Source organism: Saccostrea cucullata, unplaced genomic scaffold (genome assembly GCF_032062105.1).
Source record: "Saccostrea cucullata isolate Sc308-1 unplaced genomic scaffold, CSIRO_AGI_Scuc_v1 ctg11516, whole genome shotgun sequence".
In the NCBI taxonomy this organism is placed as follows: Eukaryota; Metazoa; Mollusca; class Bivalvia; order Ostreida; family Ostreidae; genus Saccostrea; species Saccostrea cuccullata.
The window spans coordinates 850-22,071 of NW_026923808.1; the positions used below are offsets into that span (position 1 = coordinate 850).

The 21,222-nt window shown below is 35.6% G+C and overlaps 2 protein-coding genes across 2 annotated transcripts; both read left to right on the top strand.

The window, feature by feature from the left end:
- Positions 1-1,255: 1,255 nt before the first annotated feature.
- LOC134264932 (trichohyalin-like) lies at positions 1,256-6,270 on the top strand (the record flags this gene model as incomplete). The annotated part of the gene is made up of 3 exons (XM_062747180.1): positions 1,256-1,371; positions 4,253-4,466; positions 5,543-6,270. Coding segments are annotated over 3 exons (1,058 nt in total), but the record flags the coding sequence as incomplete, so codon positions are not given.
- A 118-nt stretch (positions 6,271-6,388) lies between these two features.
- LOC134264933 (myosin-11-like) lies at positions 6,389-20,817 on the top strand (the record flags this gene model as incomplete). Its single annotated transcript, XM_062747181.1, has 6 exons — positions 6,389-6,460; positions 6,656-6,850; positions 17,848-18,192; positions 18,525-19,065; positions 19,778-19,899; positions 20,124-20,817. Coding segments are annotated over exons 2-6 (1,867 nt in total), but the record flags the coding sequence as incomplete, so codon positions are not given.
- Between the last annotated feature and the right edge of the window lie 405 nt (positions 20,818-21,222).

Consider the following 21,222-nt stretch of genomic DNA (forward strand, 5'->3'; position numbering starts at 1 on the left):
AATTTCTGCAGTAAATAATTTATTTTATTTTATATTTTTATAAAGAGGGAGTTTATGCATATTTTCACCAAGAGATTTCTTTGAAATTCAAATTACTTTTTACAATATCTTATAAAAACATGCACTGCCCATAGACTTCAATGTAAAATTCAAAGTGATATTAATTGGACAATAATCAAAATTTTGTAAATTCCTTTGGTGGAGCATTTTCATTTGATAACATCTTCAAATTGCTACCATGATTAAAAATATTGGACCGTTCATTTATTAGGTATAAAATATGGTCGTTATACATTGAATACCTTAATGGTGTGTCCATGGTTACTAAAAATAGAAATTTTTATGAAATTCTTTCAAATGCTACTCCTCCTACAGTTTTAGTCTGATTTCAATATAACTTGGCAAACAAGTAGTCTACACTAAGATTCATAATTTTGTGTATTGGTTTTTGATTTCGATGAACAGTTTGTTTGATTTTTGGTTTGATGAATTTTGCCATTTTACTAAAAATAGAAATCTTTCAAAATGCCACGCCTCCTACAGTTTTGGTTTGATTTCAATATAACTTGGCAAACTAGTAGTCTACACTAAGATACATGATTCTGTGTATCGGTTTTTGATTTGCAGTGGTTACTAAAGATAGAAATTTTTTGGAAATTCTTTCAAAATGCTACTCCTCCTACAGTTTTGGTATGATTTCAATATAACTTGGCAAGCAAGTAGTTTACACTGAGATACAAAATTCTGTTTATTGGAATTTGATTTCGATGAATGGTGTTGCCATGGTTACTAAAAATAGAAATTTCTGTGAAATTCTTTCAAAATGCTACTCCTCCTATAGTTTAGTCTGATTTCAATATAACTTGGCACATTAGTAGACTACACTAAGATACATAATTCTGTATATCAGTTTTTTGCTTCAATGAATGGTGTTGCCATGGTTACTTAAAATAGAAATTTCTGTTAAATACTCTCAAAATGCTACTCCAAATACAGTTTTAGTCTGATTATAATATAAAGTGGCATGCAAGTAGACTATAATAAGAACATAAAGAGACTTAATCAAGGGTCATTATTATATTTATTGCTGTTGAAAAGTTTCAGTTTCAATTTACAACTGCTTCAGTACTTTTCTCTTCCTTTGCTAAAAGTACAAACCAGTAGAGCTTCAGTCTAGACAGAGACTTCTGATTTTTTAACTGGCAGTATTTTCCCATTGAAGTTATGTTAATTAATATTAATTTTGAATTTTCAGCTGACAGCCGATCACAGGTACAGAGGGCTCGATATGAAGCGGCCAAATGGAAATACACCTACGGATACGAGATTCCCGTAGACGTCCTCTGTAAAAGGATGGCAGACATATCTCAAGTCTACACACAAAGTGCCGAGATGAGGCCGCTTGGTTGCAGTACGTGAGAGTTTTACTTCAAAAGGATCAGATCCATATAGAGTATCTGATTGCAAACCTACTATTGTCCATGACAATGTTACTATTAACCTGGATTCCTCAGTTTGAAATCCAGCTATCAATTTTATCAACTAAAGAAACATTCTGTATAAATACATTGCAACATAAAAGAGATGAAACAAGTGAAGAAACAGTTTGTTTACATTCAGTTAAATACTGTAAATGATTTGTGACAAGAACTATTCTTATGAAGTAAATGAATTGTAAATTGTTTTTTGAGCTTAAATCATTTTAAATTTCTGTGTATTTTGCAAAATGTTGGTAGAAGTTACTCAGTATTTGTCTTCTCATTATGAAGTTTGTAATGACATTTTTCAAAACTGTTGCATTGTGAAGATACTTAGAGTTGAAATGTTGTTTCTATCAAATCAATAAAATATGATTGATCAGCTTTTCTGCATGCATTGCAGTAAAATGTTATGTACAGTAAAATTTTTTAAAGGGCACTTCAGAATATTACATGTTGCTCATTGGTCTTTTTGCAGTAAAAACATGGCACTTGAAACGAAATGCCAATAAGTGACAATTTTGCTTCTTTACTTTTGTTAGGTCACATGAGTAAACTCAGGTGACCTATTGCTATCCGTTTTCGTCCGTCATCGTGCGACGTGAGTCGTCCGTTGTCCATCGTGTGTTTACATTTGAACATTTTCAGCTTCTTCTCTGCAACCACTGCAGCAATTTGAACCAAATTTGGCACAAAGCATCTATGGCTAAAAGGGAACACAAATTGTGAATTTCATGATCCCTGCCCCCATTGGGCCTGAGGGGCGGGGCCAAAACCACTAAAATTAATTCAATCTTTAAAAATCTTCTTCTTTACTCCTGGACATCAAGCAGTCAAACTGTTTGCATGATTGTAATCACCATTGAGTCCTCTACCAAAATTGTGAAATTCATTGCCCCAGGGTCAGGGGTTCTAGTGCTAGTGCGGGGCTTAATGAGTATATAGTGAAAATGCATTATTTCTTTGAAAATCTTCCTCTCTGCTCCTGGGTATTATATAAACTAAGTGCATAGTTATGATGAGCAAGAGTGCCTCAACAAAATTTGTGAATTTTATGGCCCCAGGGTCAGGGGTTCTGGTGTTAGGGTGGGGCTTTATTGATTATATATAGTGAAAATACATGAATTCTTTGAAAATCTTCTTCTCTGCTCCTGGGTATTAAATAAACTAACCAAGTACATAGTTATGATGACCAAAAGTGTATCAGTCAAAATTATGAATTTTATGGCCCCAGGGTCAAGGGTTCTGGTGTTGGGGGGGGGTCTATTGATTATATAGTGAAAATACATGAATTCTTTGATAATCTTCTTCTCGGCTCCTAGGTATTAAATAAACCAACTAAGTGCATGGTTATGATGAGGAAGAGTGCCTCAACAAAAATTGTGAATTTTATGGTCCCAAGGTCAGGGGTTCTGGTGTTAGGGCGGGGCTCTATAGATTACATATTAAAATACATGAATTCTTTGAAAATCATCTACTCTGCTTCTAGGTATTGAATAAACTAGCTTAGTGTATAGTTATGTTGAGCAAGAGTGCTTTTACGAAAATTGTGAATTTTATGGCCCCAGGGTCAAGGGTTCTGGTGTGTGTGTGTGGGGGGGGGGGGGCTCTATTGATAATATATGAAAATACAATAATTCTTTGAAAATCTTCTTCTCTGCTCCATGGTATTAAATAAACTAACCAAATAAATAGATATGATGAGCAAGAGTGCCTCAACAAAAATTGTGAATTTTATGGCCCCAGGGTCAAGGGTTCTGATGTTGAAGGGGGGGGCTCTATTAATTATATAGTGAAAATTCATGAACTCTTTGAAAACCTTCTCTGCTCCTAGGTATTAAATAAACTAACTAAGTGCATAGTTATGATGATCAAGAGTGCCTCAACCAAAATTGTAAATTTAATGGTCCAAAGGTCAGGGGTTCTGGTGTTGAGGAGGTGGGCGGGGGGCTCTATAGATTATATAGTAAAAATACATGAATTCTTCGAAAATCTTCTTCTCTGCTCCTAGGAATTAAATAGACTAACTAAGTACATAGTTATGATGGGCAAGAATGCCTCTTCTAAAATTATGAATTTTATGGCCCCAGAGTCAGGGGTTCTGATGTTAGGGCAGGGCTCTTTTGATTATATAGTGAAAATCCATTAAATCTTTGAAAATTTTCTTCTCTGTCTTTGGGTATGAAGCAGATTAACTACCTATATAGTCATGACGAGCAAGGGCCCTAAGCTGCAGACTTGTGAATTTCAAGGAACCTGGGTCAGGGGTGGGGGGAGGGCTCTACTTATTTACTGAAAATAAATTGTTTGAAATCTGCTCCTTTGTATTTATAAAACATTCATTTATTTTTTGATAGGCAATTTTAAGAGTGTCTTATTAAATTTGTGCAATGTGTGGACCTAGGGTAAGGGGTTTATTTCACAGTGTTAGGCGCACTACTGATTATTGCTGAATATTACTGATTAGTTGGTCCCCTACCCTGCGTATGGATATTCAGTAACCAAGCTAAGCAACTGTTAAGTGTACTGTTATTATGACCAATGGTGCCTCTTTCAAAATTGTGAATGCCATATATCATCTGGCTTAAATTAAAACATGAATCAAATTCAATAACAGGAAAGTTGATGCATAATGCTCAGGTGACCTATAAGGCCCGTGGGCCTCTTGTTAAGTATATATTTACAAGTTTTTGGAATGAAAATCATATTACTGTACAAGTTAATTTGCGTTCACTTTAAGCATGATTTACTGTATAATATGCGTTATTTTGCAGATGTCCAGGAGACTTTGGAAACCCAGCGTGAAGAAGATCGCGGCGCTCCGCTCTCGTATGTTAGAGGAGTACGAACAACTTCTCAAGGTCCGAGCGGAAGTCATGGCAACCCAGACACAGGAAGTGGAGAAACTCCAGAGAGAGATGGAACAACTCCACCAGAGTTATGCGGAGCAGATCAAAGTGTTCCAAACTAAAGTGGAGGAACAGTCAGGTAATAAATAGGTCAACTCCACCAAAGTAATAAATAGGTCAACTCCACCAGAGTTATAAATAGAACAACTCCACCAGAGTTATAAATAGAACAACTCCACCAGAGTTACGTGGAGCAGATCAGAGTGTTTCAAACTAAAGTGGAGGAACAGTCAGGTAATAAATAGGTCAACTCCATCAGAGTTATAAATAGATCAACTCCACCAAAGTAATAAATAGGTCAACTCCACCAGAGTTATAAATAGAACAACTCCACCAGAGTTACGCGGAGCAGATCAAAGTGTTCCAAACTAAAGTGGAGGAACAGTCAGGTAATAAATAGGTCAACTCCACCAGAGTTATAAATAGAACAACTCCACCAGAGTTATAAATAAATCAACTCCTCCAGAGTTATAAATAGAAGAACTCCACCAGAGTTATAAATAGAACAACTCCACCAGAGTTACGTGGAGCAGATCAAAGTGTTCCAAACTAAAGTGGAGGAACAGTCAAGTAATAAATTGATCAACTCCACCAGAGTTATAAATAGAACAACTCCACCAGAGTTATAAATAAAACAACTCCACCAGAGTTACGCGGAGCAGATCAAAGTGTTCCAAACTAAAGTAGAGGAGCAGTCAGGTAATAAATAAGTCAACTCCACCAGAGTTATAAATAGAACAACTCCACTAGAGTTATAGATTGATCAACTCCACAAGAGTTATAAATAGGTCAACTCCACCTGAGTTATAAATAGATCAACTCCACCAGAGTTTTAAATAGATCAACTTCACCAGGATTATGCAGTGCAGATCAGATTGCATCAGATACTGGATCTGACCTTATATTTTCCAGATGAGTGATCAGGGTAATGTTTTTAGAGTAGCACTGTAATTTACAGCCTGTTATGATTTAACTTGCATGGTTGATGCATCTAATGATGGAAAATATTTATGAAGACATTTTCTCAATAAGTAAACAGGTAAAAGATATTGATACAGGTCAATTCCCAATGTTAGACTTACTTATAAACAGAAAGTGCATGAATTTATTTTCTTGACAGGTTAGAGATAATATGTGAAATGTTTTATTTTACAGAAGAAGCCATGCAGACTAGACTAAAGGAAGAGCATGAAAAAGAAACCCAGGATTTAAAAGATCATTATGAATCTCAAATAAAAGAACTACGCAGTCAGCTAGAAGCCACAACACAGGAAGTGACATCACTGAAAGAGGAAGTGACCTCACAAAGTGAAGAACAGAATCAAGAAAGCAGTGAACAGAGTGAAGCAAAGGCAACAGTAGACAGTGACAGTAGGATCCAGGAATTAGAAAAAATACTGGAGGAAAAATCCAATGAAATTGCTGAACTTCAGGAGAAACTAGAATTAGAGTCTCAACTAAATATAGAACTTAGGGAGAAAATGACCTTGACAGAAAGCAAGGTCACAGAGATGGAGCAAATGATGCGTGAAAAACAGTGCCATATTGAAGAAATGAATAACAGATTGAAGGAAAAAGAGGCCATATTGAAGATTCTGGAGAGAGAGAAGGAAGAAGTGGAGGAGAAGTGTAGGAGAGACCTGGCAGAGTGTGAAGAGTCGAGCGAGAGAACGACAGGCGAGATCAGTGATAAACTGCTGAAACTTCAACAAGAGCTGGACGCATCACTGGAGCAGGAGAGAGTGTTAGAGGAGCAGTATGATGAACTACAGCATCAGCATAGGGAGCAGATAGTAGGCATTAAAGCAGGTGAGAGAGAGTTAGAGAGAGAGTATAAGAGGAGCAGTATGATGAACTACAGCATCAGCATAGGGAGCAGATAGAGGCATTAAGACAGGTGAGAGAGAGTTAGAGAGAGAGTATTAGAGGAGCAGTATGATGAACTACAGCATCAGCATAGGGAGCAGATAGAGGCATTAAGACAGGTGAGAGAGAGTTAGAGAGAGAGTGTAAGAGGAGCAGTACGACGAGCTACAGCATCAGCATAGGGAGCAGATAGAGGCATTAAGACAGGTGAGAGAGAGTTAGAGAGAGAGCAAGTAGAGGCAATGAAAGAGATGAGAAAGAGAGAGAAATGGAGAGGAAGAGGGGGAGAAAGGGGTGAGAGAGAAGGCAGATCAAGGCATTGAAATAGGAATTAAGGTATATTTTTAGTATTACTATACAAATAAAAGAAACAAATGTGAAAAATGAGGAAATGCTTTTCAGGACTTGGAGCATGAACATCGAGCTGAGATCATGGACGTGCAGTCAGAGTTCAAAGTTCAACTTGAGATCGAGCTGAAGAGACAGGCGGCAGACATGACATACGATTTCGGAGAAAAAATTAAAAAATTGGAGGAAGACCAGAAAGAGAAAGAGCTGGAAGAGTTAGAGATGAAGATAGAACAGCTGGAAGAAATGGTAAGTCAGGGAAAAGCCATAGAAGTGAAATATAAGGGGAGTCATAGTATGGCTAATCAATCTGTCAAGGAGCTACTGTGGAGAGTTTCATTAGGGGATGGGAATGTGGGTTGCAGGGAGGGTTTGGTTGGGGATGGGGGATAGTAATAAAAAAAAAATTGAGGAATCATGGAGAGTGGTTAAATAGAAAGGGTTAGAGAAGAAATGAAATGCAAATATGACATGGGTATAAGGAATGGTAAACTATCAAAGAAAGATGAGTGTGAAAATTAAAGAAGTTAAACAGCAAGAGTTTGGGGGGGGGGGGTATTACCTAACTGTGTGGGTAGGGGAACACTTTGTTTAACCCTTTCAACACGGTAGACCGAAATTTCGGTAAAAAAAAAAAAACGTCGTTGAACAAGGTAGACCGAAATTTCGGTCTCAGGCACATGGTGAAAGTAAACAAGTTATTCTTAGAAATAGGAAGTGTTCTCTGCGCAAAATCTTTCGCTATGAATTATGGGTAGAATGATGTAAACATCCGTTTACAAAAATGGCGGCCGACATGACGAAAAATAAGAAAAAATAAGGAAAATTAGATGATTAGTAAAAAAAACGAAGAAGAAGGCAAAATGGCGGTAAACGACGAAATGTCCGATCTTTCTGGCGATGAAAGATTTCATAAAATGAGGGAATTAGACATTATAAATGTTTCTAGACAACAAATACATGAGTTATTAACAATGTTGTGAAATTTTGTCGGAGAAAGATGACTTGGAATCGGAATATCAAGGCTCCTAAACAGAGGATGTTTTCAATGCGCCAGACTTCTTCCGATGTTCTGAAACACCCTGTTTTATTTATTGACAATTATGGACTTGCTTTTTGATAAATGCTGACATATTGCATATCATTTTACTCAGAAATAATTTCTCTTTTTGAACCATGGTAGAACATAATTGATTTTGAAACTTCATAGCAGCAAATTTATCAAATTATTGCATAAGATCCGTTATAAAATGTAATTATGAATTTAATAGTTTTTTTGACTTGATAAATAATTTTTTAGATATATAAAATTTATATCATTTAAAAGAGAAATGCCTCACCTTTCTTATGATGTGTCTTTTATTAAAATATTTAATTAAATAAAGAAGTTATAGTATTTTTTCTAATGGTAGATGAATTTTCTGATGATGGCTTAAGTTACTCAATGTACTGGGGGTTGCCTGATAAAAGTTACTCAGTGTTGAAAGAGTTAACAGTTTATTCAACTGGCTGTAAGAATTTGAGTTCTACTTACAGAAAACTAAATACAGTCAAACCTGTATTAAGTGGTCACCTACGGGATCTATCAAAAGTGAACTTTATAGAGAGGTGACCTTTGAATAGAGGTTCATCTTTTTTAAAGAAATTGATATGTCAGCTGGACATTAGTGATCTCACTTAAAATATTTTTTTTTTTTTGAGTTCTGCTTACAGAAAACTAAATATCGAAGAATTTGCTAAGATGTTTCTCTCAGATTTAACTGTCGATCTATGTGCTTTAACTGTGTATTTATTATTACATCACGGTTAATGGAATCGGAGAGACTTGGGGCCTCTGAAGTAGGGTTGATATAAGATTATACTCCGGTTGGAGTGTTTGATATCAATACATAACACACACTGTAATGTTTACAGTGCTACTGCTGGGTGTTATAAGGACTTACTGAATTCAGTAGTTATTTGTAAGTACTTTGAATACGTAAGACTGAAGATTTCCTTTGGAATGTTTATGGGTCTCGAGAATTCTTTTACATGGTTGACAAGACTGAAGTTTTCCTTTGGAATGTGTATGGTTCTTGGAAATTCTTCTTAAATGGTTGATGTTGATTGTTAACATGGTTAAGAGTGCTTTGAATGTAGTCTGTTCCTCAGTCAATCCCTGTATAGGCCATTAACTGAAAATGGACTTGAATAAATATTTGGATTCTGAATTTGCATACTGTAAATCAACTTTAATTTGCAACGACTTTATTTTGTGAGATACCAAGGGTACACTATTTGGCGATGATTATTTTTTGCGATTAGGCCTCTTTTGATCTTTTGTAAATAGACAGAGGGGTGTAACGTACCGGTTCGTGGCGAGAAATATTCGCGATGGTGAGACTGTCGCGAACTTCGCTAAAATTTCTCGCACTTGAACAAAAGTTGGTTAACAGTATTCTTGAACCTTTATAATTTTCATTTTGAAAAATGTATAAACTCAATCAGTTGCTCATCTTGGAATATGACTGTTTGTCTCACCCCTACCCTCTTTTCCGAATTTTTTTATTCCTCTTGCAATTAGCTTACTCATCAGAAAACAAGGCACAGAACAAGATCAGATTTATCTCTGAGAGATTTAACACAGTATATTTCTACTTATTCTTTGGAAACTCAACCAATTCTTCACAGAATATGGTGCATTGATTTACCCAAAAGAACCCAAAAGGACCCAAAAGGAACCCAAAAGGACCCAAAAGGAAATTAAGAACGACCCAAAAGGACTTGAAATAAAGAGAATAAATGGATATATAATAAATACTTTCATATTTTATTAAAACTAAAACTAGTTTTTTGAAGGTAAAGTTTGTGTTTGGGGTGGGAATGGGAGGTCCCCCACCACCCACCCATCCACCCCCCCATACACACACCAACCCCCATACACACACCCACCCCAATACCATATGCCTAGAACATGTCTTTAAATAAAACTTTATTTCTCTATTTATCAAATACCATATAGTAAGATATGGTAAAACAAAGGAGAAATAGAATAATACAGTGTACTTTGTAAATTTCAGCTAAAAGAAATCAAAGCATATCTGACCAGGTTTAGACTAAGTGTTTAATGTGTAATAAAAGTTGTATCATAATATTAAGTTCCAATATTATAAATGTGTGTTTTTGCAAACTTTAAGGTAAATTTATAATATAATAATTATAATTTAATTCGAATTATTAATTTTCAATGTATATTGATATATTTATTTGAGCCCTTTTGATTTCCTTTTGGGTTCTTTTAGGGTAAATCGACGCACCCATAGAATATGCATATGTAACCCCCATCCCACCCCATTTCAAGAATTATCCCATTCCTCAATCAGCTGACTCAGCAGAAAACAAGGCACAGAACAAAATTAGATTTATCTGAGAGATTTAACACAGGAGCAGAATTACCTTTAATATTAAAGCTGACATGAACTCTTAAAAAGCCATCATTTATCATATTTGTACGACTTACTAAATTCCTGTACGCCTTTGTCCGCCATATTTCCTCGATTCCGCCATATTAAATCGAACATTTTTGGCCACCTGTACCTGCTATATATAGGATTTCAGAACTGTTTCACTTGAGTGATTTTCTATCCTGGCTGTCGACATGTGCACATCTCCGATAGCAAAGTTTTAAGAAGTCCATAAATCTAACCAATATACATGTTTGAAAAGTAAAAACTCAACAGAAACTAGATCTATTCCGAGAATTAAATTATTTTTGAATGCATTTGCTGCAATATAGAAAATAAAACTTACACGGAATATATTCAAGTAGAGCAAAAATTACATGCAAGTCAGTCGAGAAAACGCGTCAAACGCAGCGATAGAAATATTTACCTGAATACTGCTATCGTTACAGGGATGTGCATATGTCGAAAGAATTATCCTATTTCACTTTTATTGAAAAATGCATCTCATAAATCATGTAATCCATTGCTAACTCAACAGTAAAAAACTGCTTGGACACACGTGGTCCATGCCTATCAATTTATTTCGTCAGGGAAAATATCAAAGGTTGAAAGCGCCGTGGGGTTGACTGAAGAAAATGCAAATAATTTTTTTTTCAAGAATAAACATAACTCTTGTCTGTAAATGGTGTAAATAAATTTTTTGAAAACATGGTTCAACTTCATCAAATTTATAATAAAGTATGCATTATTACGAATCATTCACCTATTGAAGATATGAAGACATTTTCCCGTGAAAGGGGGGGGGGGGTAAAACATGCATAACACTCTCATAAAAATATTTTCAGAAAAACGTCTGAAACAGATCGGATTTCTTTATGATCAAATAAATACTGTATATTGGCTTTATTAGACCTAATATAATTTGATTTAAAGTTATTTATAATTCTATGCTCAATGAAAGAAAAAGTGAGCAAATTCACATAACCCACACTCCCACATAAGTCGAAGTGCTGAAATTCACAGAAAAAAATAAAGGAATCGTAATTTCCTTGTAATATGCACATGTATCTATACACATTGTGACCTAATTATCTGCTAAGTTTGACGAAATTGTATGCACCGGTTTATGAGGAATTGTGCTAGCTGACAAAGTGCTCATTTTTATCTCAAGATATGGCCAAAATCTAATGTAAAAGTGCGGACATTCCCGAAAAAATAAAGATTTCAGAATTTCCTGGTGATGTACAAATACAGACACATTGAATCCTCTGAATATCAGCATAGTTCATAAGAAGTTGCGCTGACCCCCAAAAAATGGGCTGACTGGTGGGTCCAAAACATTATACCTTACGCAACTTGTTGCAAGGGGTAATAAACGAGTTTGATTCTGTGGTACAATGATAATGAAAATAGAATTTAATGTGAATTAAATTTCTAGACATAAATAATTAATGATTACTAGAAAAAGCAAATAAAAAGAGAGAGAGGAAACCCCCCCGTGAGAATTCCATATTCTACCTACAATTAGGTTTTTGAAAATTCTCTTGTTTGTTGTCCAGGTTCAGCATTTAAGTGTCGGAACCGGGGGGGGGGGGGGGGGGGGGGGGGCTTTTTTACAAATATATACTAAGTATAGACATTGAATATTGCTGCGTAGGTTTAGCCCCCCCCCCCCCTTTTTAGACAAGTCGCAGTATTATAAGTTAAAAAAGAGGAAAGTGTTGGTGTTTGGAGAAAAATTATGTTACTGAAGTTTGAACCCACCCAACCCCCTTTCCCACACATGAAATAGGATATTTGTGTTTAGGAAAAGGACATTTTCACCCTTTTTTAAGCTTGTAAGATTTTTTGAATGTATAAAAAAAATTCTTTGCACCCAGCCCCCCCCCCCCCCCCCCCTTTTTAATTTCCTTCCGACGTGAATGCGTTTAAGAGGCGTTTTTAAAAAGTTCTTCGATGTACCCATTCCTGTGATGTACATATTTCACGTTTATTATATCTCCCGCTTGAAAAGTGGGAGGGTTTATAGTAATAGTTATGTCCGTCCGTAAGTCTGGTACGCTTTGGGGTACCCATCTCCTATCTGCAAATCCTCTTATATACCACTTAATGAAATTAAATAAAACTTTCACAGAATCTTATAGGTATATTACATATTACCATTGTGCACCTCCCATTTTACTTTTTGATCCGACACGTATTTTGGGTTTAGCGACAACAGCAAAATATGTATACGTACTTTGCCATTATACCCATATGGGCGGCGAGGGTGTCATTTAGTGCATGAGCTCATTGCTCACAATACCTCTACTTTCTCTTTCAATTTGGCCGTTCGGATTAACTTCTCGTCCAAATTAAAATTTTTTTTTTCAATTTATGAAGTTTCGACATCCCGCCTGAAAAAAACCCTTGATCTGTCTTAAGGCTTAATAAATTTACAGCACAAAGTGCGTAGGATCTTATACCTATTATTGCCATAAGAGATGGTAACAGATGGTTACAGCTAGAGAAGAGAGAGAGAGAGAGAGAGAAAGAGAGAGAGTTAGTTCAATATACAATTAGTAAATAAAAATTATCCGTATTCAACCACTGTCAAAACTCCCTACCTTAGCTGTTAGAATTATCTCCCAAATACTCCTACAGAAATTATTTTTAAATATAAAAAAGTAGCTAGACTATCAGGCATGGATACTGAAATCTCGAAAGCCTCTCTATATAACACCATAATTATAAAACATTTATACATACCTCAAAATACACATACATTGTGGTCGGAGTGACACATTCAAAATAAAATTTTCAAAATTGAATTCGACAGAGATGTCCGTCTTCCAAGAATATTTAGATAACGGTCATGTCAATTATTTTTCACCCCCCCTCCCCGCCTAAAAAATCAAAATGTCAATCTGAACAGGGGATGGCATTTCTTCGTGTGTTTGTGTGTTAAAGAACGTATAGATCTATGTACACATAAATTTTTTTTATTCTGGTTAATTGCTTTAAAGATTTGAAGTCAATAATTGCCGTACATCAAATTACTAGATTTGAGATTAGTACTACAATTATCAGTTATAATTGACAAATGAATTTTGCGATGCAAACCAACTGCAGACTATATACATGACTTTGTATATAATGTAAATTAGAATTACATGTAGATAGACAATTCACAATTATAGCTTATGAACAGCAGTTATAACCCCCCCCCCCTTTTCAGCAGCGCAAATACCAAATAACTTCTCTTTCCACTTGTGATATTTTCCCTGACCAAAATTTGATCAGCACGGACTAGGTGTATCGACGTGCTTGTCTTACGGAGTAATGACAGTGTGTTTACTATTGAGCTTTTACGGAGTTTATTTCTTTTTGTGATGCATTATTTCAATAAATGGAATTCAGGGTGTATATTGCTTGACTTGTGCACATCTTCGAACCAATGCAGTAACCTATTACCAGGTATGGGTATGTTTACAGCGTTCGAGGCGTTTTCTCGATATGCACCAATTGCATAGGGTCTGTAAATCAAAGACGTTGGTTGTTTTGCGCCATTCAAATGATAATAATTTCAAAATGTGTTGCAGATTTTACTGCTTTTTATTTCAAGTTTATTCTGCATAAATTGGCGAACTGTTAAAATACATACTCGTGCATCTAACTTTCTCACCAAACTTGCATTTTTCCTTTTGATTCAAATCAATAATTATTCAGAAATATGATAATTATTTTGTTTATTGTGGATTTGAAATGTCTTGATTTCCTTATGTGTTCTCATGTATGCTTTACCATCGGAGATGTGCACATGTCGACACCCAAACCAAAAAATCATTCAGGTGTAACGAGCGCATTGGGGTATACATCGTTACAATGAGACAAGGTATCTGAGAGAAATATGGCGGAATGCGGCTATCGTTGGTATGAATCAAGTCGTACATTGATGAAAATGTTGCGTTTTAAGAATTCATGTCAGCTTTAACCTGTATTATAGATATATAGGTATAGAAATCGACAGGTAACCTGTTTGGAGGTAATCTGTTTACCTGTATTACTGCTAACAATTCTTCTAACAGTATATAGCACCGGGCTCTCAGGGCCATTTAAAAAGTTATTTAATGATTTAATAACACAGCAATAGGCCCTGCCTTTTAAATGAAGGTTTGGTTCTATGGAATTCTGCAAGAATCGCCGGCCAGTGATTATAAACGGAATGAAAACAAAGGATTCTGGGGGATTATTTCGGGGTGTATTGAAATAATTTAACATATTCATTGTGGTGCCTATCAAACGTTGGTGTATATGTGTGTGTGTCTTAGAATCTGCTGATATAGTGTTAATAAAGTGTGTGGACAAATGCAATTGATAGCTCTAAGTGAAATTGATTTTGAAAAGTGAAATTTCCACTTGTGCATATTTTGATAGGATTGTTTTTTCATGAAGAATTAAAAAGCTATTATTTTGGAATTCTTTCGTTAAAGCTGTTTCACTCAAGCAAATATTTCTTGGGAGTTCTTGGAGACATTCTTTGTCTTGATAATGTCCTCAAAGACGCAGTTCTTAAATTAAAGAAATTGTTTACAGGAGCTCATATCTCATCATTCTAAATTCTGGAAATTTTCTGTTATGTCCATTGCCTGCAGTTGATGATCAAATGACACTCTTACTGCTGCAAATATAATGATACGATTGTGTGACATATCAGAATTAATTATTCGTTAAATTCTACATCCTGGTGCCAGACATAAAGAAGATGTAAGTGTATAGATTTAAATGCCTGAATCAGTTAATTATTAATTAGTTAATGATTGTGTTAAAACGTGGAGCATGTTCAGACTTGATGTTTAGTGGTGGGGTGTGGAGTACGGGTAAGTCTGTAAATCTTCATCACGATGAATCGTTAGGGATTTAAGGATTTTTTTATATAAGATTCATGGGGAATGTTGAGGGGGAGGGGTGGGGGTGGGGGGTGAAACTTGGCACTCAGGGCCATTGAGCAGGGAGAAATCTTTTTTCATGCCAATTTTATTGTGACATTGGACCTCGTTTATCCAGTAAATTTCTCATCCAAAGGGCAGAATTCTAAATCCCACAGTGAGATTTGAACCCAGTCTACATTGGTACACCAGACAAAGTATCAAAATTTGATTAAGTAACTGTCAAAATTTCAGTTAACATCGGTTCTATATATTAATAAAATAGTTTGATATTTAGCATTAATTTACGGACAAATCCAAGTATATATATTCGTATTTCACACCTTTTTATGTACCAGAGGAAGTCAAGCAAAGTTTTTTAAACATTTATTGATCGATTGATGTATTGATCAATTTAAACTTCAATGAATATACATGTGTAGGTCTCCACTTGAAACTTAATGTCTCAAAAAACATTACAAATGGGCTGGCAAAAACCAGAAGGCTTTGTATAAAAATGGAGATGAGATGTTCTCTGTCTAAATTCCAACATGCTAAATTGAATAAAAATCGTGAATGAAATAAAAAAAATTCTGAATGATTTATTTAAAAGTGTTTTTGGAAATCAGCTCTGAAACAGATTTTATTAACAAATTTAGAAATTTAGAAGTAAGGCATTTCTTTGAAGTGATTGTCAAATTAAGTTGAACCTAGCATACATATTCATGCATTGCCAGGTATTTGTCTGAAAGGGGGGATATATGCCAAAAAAGGAAGAGGTTCAATAAATGAAAATTGGTTCTTCTGTTGTGATTGTTGAACATTAGGTTAAGGTTTTCCTTTCACTTTTGTACCTGGCCTTTGTTGCTGTTTTGTGTATTGGCTTATAATAGTGGCATTTAAAATTCCATTTTAAAATTTCTTATATGTTCCATGAGAAAGTGTGGTGCATGTTGTTACATGAAAATTAGAAAGCCTGATTATAAAAATGAAAATGTACCATATTTTTTAAATTAATTAAGATCAAAATACATTCATTCAGAAAATTATCATTTTTGTTTAAAAAAGATGTTTTAAAAAGAAGGAATTTAAATAATTGTTATTGGAAAATCAAAACAGTGAAGTAATGAAAATTGAAACCTGATTTCTATAAGTTTCATGAAAATGATTTTTTTTATCCTGAGCCCAAACTTAGTTTGTAGCAATTAAAGCATAAAAATCTCTTAAATGGTGATTTTTTTTGGGGGGGTGGGCGGGGCAAGGGTGTTGTTGTTCCTAAGAGCAAGTGCCATCTTATGCATAAAATGGCCCTGTACTTATATCAATTAATTAACTATCACCCATATCGAAATGAAGTAGACACTTGGTGCTTTCATTTTCTATAATAAAATTTTGTTTTGAGAATTCAGGTATTGGAATAAGGTTTGAGAAATTGCAATGTGATAAATACTGCATTTGTAACCTAAACTGATTGGTTTTGATTTTTCAGAAATTCTCAGGGCCAAATAAGGCCCAAAGTGGCTTTTGGTCTTTGCACTATTATATCTGATTATGGCCATGCAGAGACAGGAAATAAAAGTAGCATGCAATGTTTATGTGTGTGTGATTTGGTTTTTTTTTTTGTTTTCCGTGTTTCAAATTATTATGATTGCTTTCTGAATATGTGAAAAAATAATTTTGTGAGTAATGAAAAGGAGATTGGGATGTATATGGTGGAGGCTAAAGGAAGAATGAATTCTCAGTTCCTTGTAACAATCTTGACTACTGCAGATAACATCACCTCTTTGATGGTTTAGGAAACCTATCTGTCCAGCTGTTGACAAGCCGCTCATTCAATATTTCACCTCATTATCATTTGATAATTGATACATGGGCATTTAAATCTGTGATTAGATTTTTTCTTTAAAGTTAAGGCTCACCGTCTCTCTGTTCATGAATTTAAAATTTTGCGGTATCACTTAGAAGTTTTCAAAAAAAAAAAATTAGAATTACAAGAGTACCCTTTCAAATGAAAATTAACACAATACTAGAATACCTTCCAGGCCAAAAAAAATAGAAGTAGCACTAAAATTTTCTTGACAAATATAAAATTAAGGAACAATAATCAATTACTTAGCAAGAGTTATCTCTCCTAGCAATGGGCTAGTGAACCTTAATCATTCAACAATACTGTCACTGCAGCACTAGTATTCTTAACATTATCAGTAAATCAGCTGATTGAATTTCACAAAATATTGACTTTTAAGGAGTTAATAGGTAAACACAAGTAAGTCAACTGATCGCATTCCAATATGTAGATAAATCTATTGAGTTAAGATAGTTCTATTGAGTGTAGATATTTCTTTTGAGTGTTTCTGGTACAGTATAGGAACAACTTGTTGTTTACCATAGAATTTTAAAATACCTGTACTCCAAAATAAAAAAAATACTTCCGCAACACATTGATTCATTGTGGGTCCCACTACAGTAGAATGGGCCGTAAGTCTTTAGATGCATGGAGGTGTAATTGTTTGCCTTTGAATGAAATACTATAACAATGATAACATTTTTGTTATGATGAAGATAAAAAAATGAATCCAGGAATTTTTCACAGAGGGTGGGGCCCATGTCTTGATGGATAATTTCAAACAATTTCATTTTCACTTCCTTCCGATTTTGGCAGATTTTGATATGATTCCTAGATGATTTTAGTCAGTACTGTACTGGGGACCCTTATTTTCTGACAATTGAAAAACAACTAGGAGGCGCTTATAGGGGCAGGGGTGGTTAATAGGGATTATACGGTATCTTATGTGTATTTGTGAGAACCAATAAGACAAATTAAGTTTTGCCTCAAGTGTAATGGCATAATATAAGTAATTAAGAGGGATACTTCTATGTTTAATTATTTTTGCAGAAACAAGAGGGAGAATTACAAGAAGAAAGCAATGCATCTGTGAATCTCGCACAATCCTCCTCTGAAAATTACCCACAATCCTCCTCTGAAAATTACCCACAATCCTCCTCTGAAAATTACCCACAATCCTCCACCGTGACCTTGGATGATGATTCTCTGAGTAAGTCGACAGAGACAGCCAGTACGGTAATCGACGCCCAGAAGAATGTCAGACCGGAGAAGAAGAGTTCCGAGGACGTGGGCGACAAAACCGACGACGAATTAGAGGACAAGACCGACGACGAATTAGAGGAGATGGAATCGGAGGCACACGAAGAAGGCGGGAAACCCACCACAATGGAGGCAGTAAGTTGTGTTGAATTCTGGGAGGATTTTTTTTATTTCGTGAAGAGGGGTGGGTTCAAGGAAAATGCAAATTAAATGGCAAAAACAAATTAAAGAAAGGACAATAGAATACAGGGGTTGGAAAAGGGGGATTGTCAATTTTTTGGTGCTTTTTATTGTTTCTAATTTAACGATATATTTTATATTCAGAAGATGGTGTCCTTATCCTTATCTATCTTGGTCAACATTAGAATAAAAAATGAAAGCCATTTGATGATCATATGCATTGGTGACTCTATCTCACTATAAGTTCTCTCTTTTTTCTGAAATGGGTAAACATTTGATGTTTTTAGGTTTCGAGACAGGACACTCTTAAGGAGAGTGAAGATTTCGAAGAGGTCAGCGAGAGTAGCTCACCAGAGACCAGCGAGTCTCAGTCAGCAGTCGCCGTGAGTCAACTCATGGGCACCATCAATCTCGCCAAGCAGGAGACGTTCATGAAACTCAAACAAGAGTACGAGACCAAAATCACTAAACTCACAGACGACCTAGAGCAGGCCATGATCCTAAACGACGAACGTGAGAAATGCATCGATGATATAACGGACAAATACAAGGCTAAAATTCAAGAAATGAGACGGCACTATGAGATGAGAATTAAAGAACTCGAGGAATCCGATGTAGATATTGAAGAGATCAAAGAGAAAGTGAAAGTAGAATTTGTGAAAAATTACGAGGCGGAGTTAGCACGAGTGCATGTTGAGTACGAAGAGAAAATGGATCTGTTACGACAAGAGATGCAGGAAAGTTATGATTCAGAGAAACAAGAAATGGAAAAAAGACATAAAAAGGAACTGGAGGCCTCGGAAGAGAAATATGACACACTTATAGACAGTAAGTAGAAATACATTGATTTAGGCAGATGGACAAGAGCAGAAAATACAAGCAGACTCTGAATTATGAATGACAAGGGGACCAAATATATGGAGACCAAGGAAATATACATTAAAAAGTTCTACGAAACTTATTTGATACATGATCAATATATAACATGATAATGCAAGAAACAATAGCTTTTGATTTCATTGATAGACCAGTCTCTTAGTACTTACTGTTAAACCTAGAATGAACAGGCATATAACCAAGTGACCTCAATTGAAATGTGGTTCTCAAGTTTAATATACCTAGTTAATATTTAGTTAACCTCTAGTCCTTTATTTGTTTAGTTATTCCTGAGTTATTTTTTACGCTTATCTTACATGGATATATGGTCCTCAAGACTTTTATTTGTTTAGTTATTCCTGAGTTATTTTTTACGCTGATTTTACAGGGATATGTGGTTCTCAAGTCCTTTATTTGTTAAGTTATCCCTGAGTTATTTTTTACGCTGCTTTTACAGGGATATGTGGTGCTCAAGACCTTTATTTGTTTAGTTATTCCTGAGTTATTTTTTATGCTGCTTTTACAGGGATCCGTGGTTCTCAAGTCCTTTATTTGTTTAGTTATTCCTGAGTTATTTTTGACGCTGCTTTTACAGGGATATGTGGTCCTCAGGACTTTTATTTGTTTAGTTATTCCTGAGTTATTTTTTACGCTGCTTTTACAGGGATCCGTGGCGGTGATGCTCCTGAGGTAGCGGATCTCGTGAGAGACAGAATCGACACGGAGCTCGAGATGGCAAAGTCACTCATGGAGCAAGAGTTCGAGGAAACCATTGAATCCGAACAGGTCAGTTGTCTTCTTTGATCCTATGTGCATCAGTCTTTCTATGTATGGTATGTAAATATAGGATGTGTTTGTTTATTTACCATTTTCTGAAACCATCTCTGATGTTTTGGTGATATGTGTTTGCTCTGCTTCTGTTTTGTACTGTTAAATGGACTTTTGATCTTGAACCCTGTTTGTTATCTCCATATTTTTCATTCTGAGAGATTTTCTTCTTTTATTTTAAGGCACGATTTCAAGAAGAAAAAGAGAAAGAGATAAACGATTTACACGCACAACACGACAAAGAAATGGAAGAAGCACGACAAACTCTGACAGAGGAATTTCAGGCTAAGCTGGAGGCTATGGAGAGTAAATACAGCAAAGAGATGGAGACTCTGCAGAGCCAGTTAGAGACCGGAATGCACCAGAATCTCGCTACCGAGTACAAGATCCAGGAATATCAGGATAAAATTCATGAACTCGAGACCGAGCTAGAAAAATTTTTGAAAGAGAGTGAATCCAGTGACGAGAAATCGTCCAAGCGTACCGTGGACGAGTCTGGTGTCATGGTGTCTGCTTCGAGTGAATTCGACACGGATGGAGAAACAAAGGATTCTGGGAAGGGGACTTTAAATAAGGGAGTGGATCAAACAGATTCTAGTGGAGGATTTCAAGTTAGTGAAGTTTGTGAAGAAACTAGTGAAACTGGAGGAGAGGATCTAAGAGATTCAGGAGGAGAGGATCTAAGAGATTCAGGGGGGTTAGTTGTAGATCAGTCGGTGAAGGATTATGAAAGTGAAAGTGGGAAGGAAGAATTGACTCGGCGAGACTCCAGTGCTGATTTAGACAACTCACTCCAGAACCTTAAAGGCTCGCATGCTGCTGCTATAGCTGAAATAGAAGAGGAGTATAACTCAAAGCTGGCCAGTCTGAAAGCAGGTAAGGGCAGTCTTCATATAGTTTTATATTTAATAATTTACCATATAATAATGTATTTATATATATATTGACTAAAGCAGGTGAAGGCTAGGAAGGAATTTTCACTCAATGTAGCAAATTTGTTTTTTATGATAATCTTTTATTAGCTCACCTGAGCCGAAGGCTCAAGTGAGCTTTTCTGATCACATTTTGTCCGTCGTCCGTCCGTCTGTCCGTCTGTCTGTCCGTCTGTAAACTTTCACATTTTCGACTTCTTCTCAAGAACCACGGGGCCAATTTCAACCAAACTTGATACAAAGCATCCTTGGGTGAAGGGGAATTTAAATTGTTAAAATGAAGGGACATATCCCCTCGCAAGGGGAGATTATCAAGAAAAGGCAAAAATAGGGTTGGGTCATTAAAAAA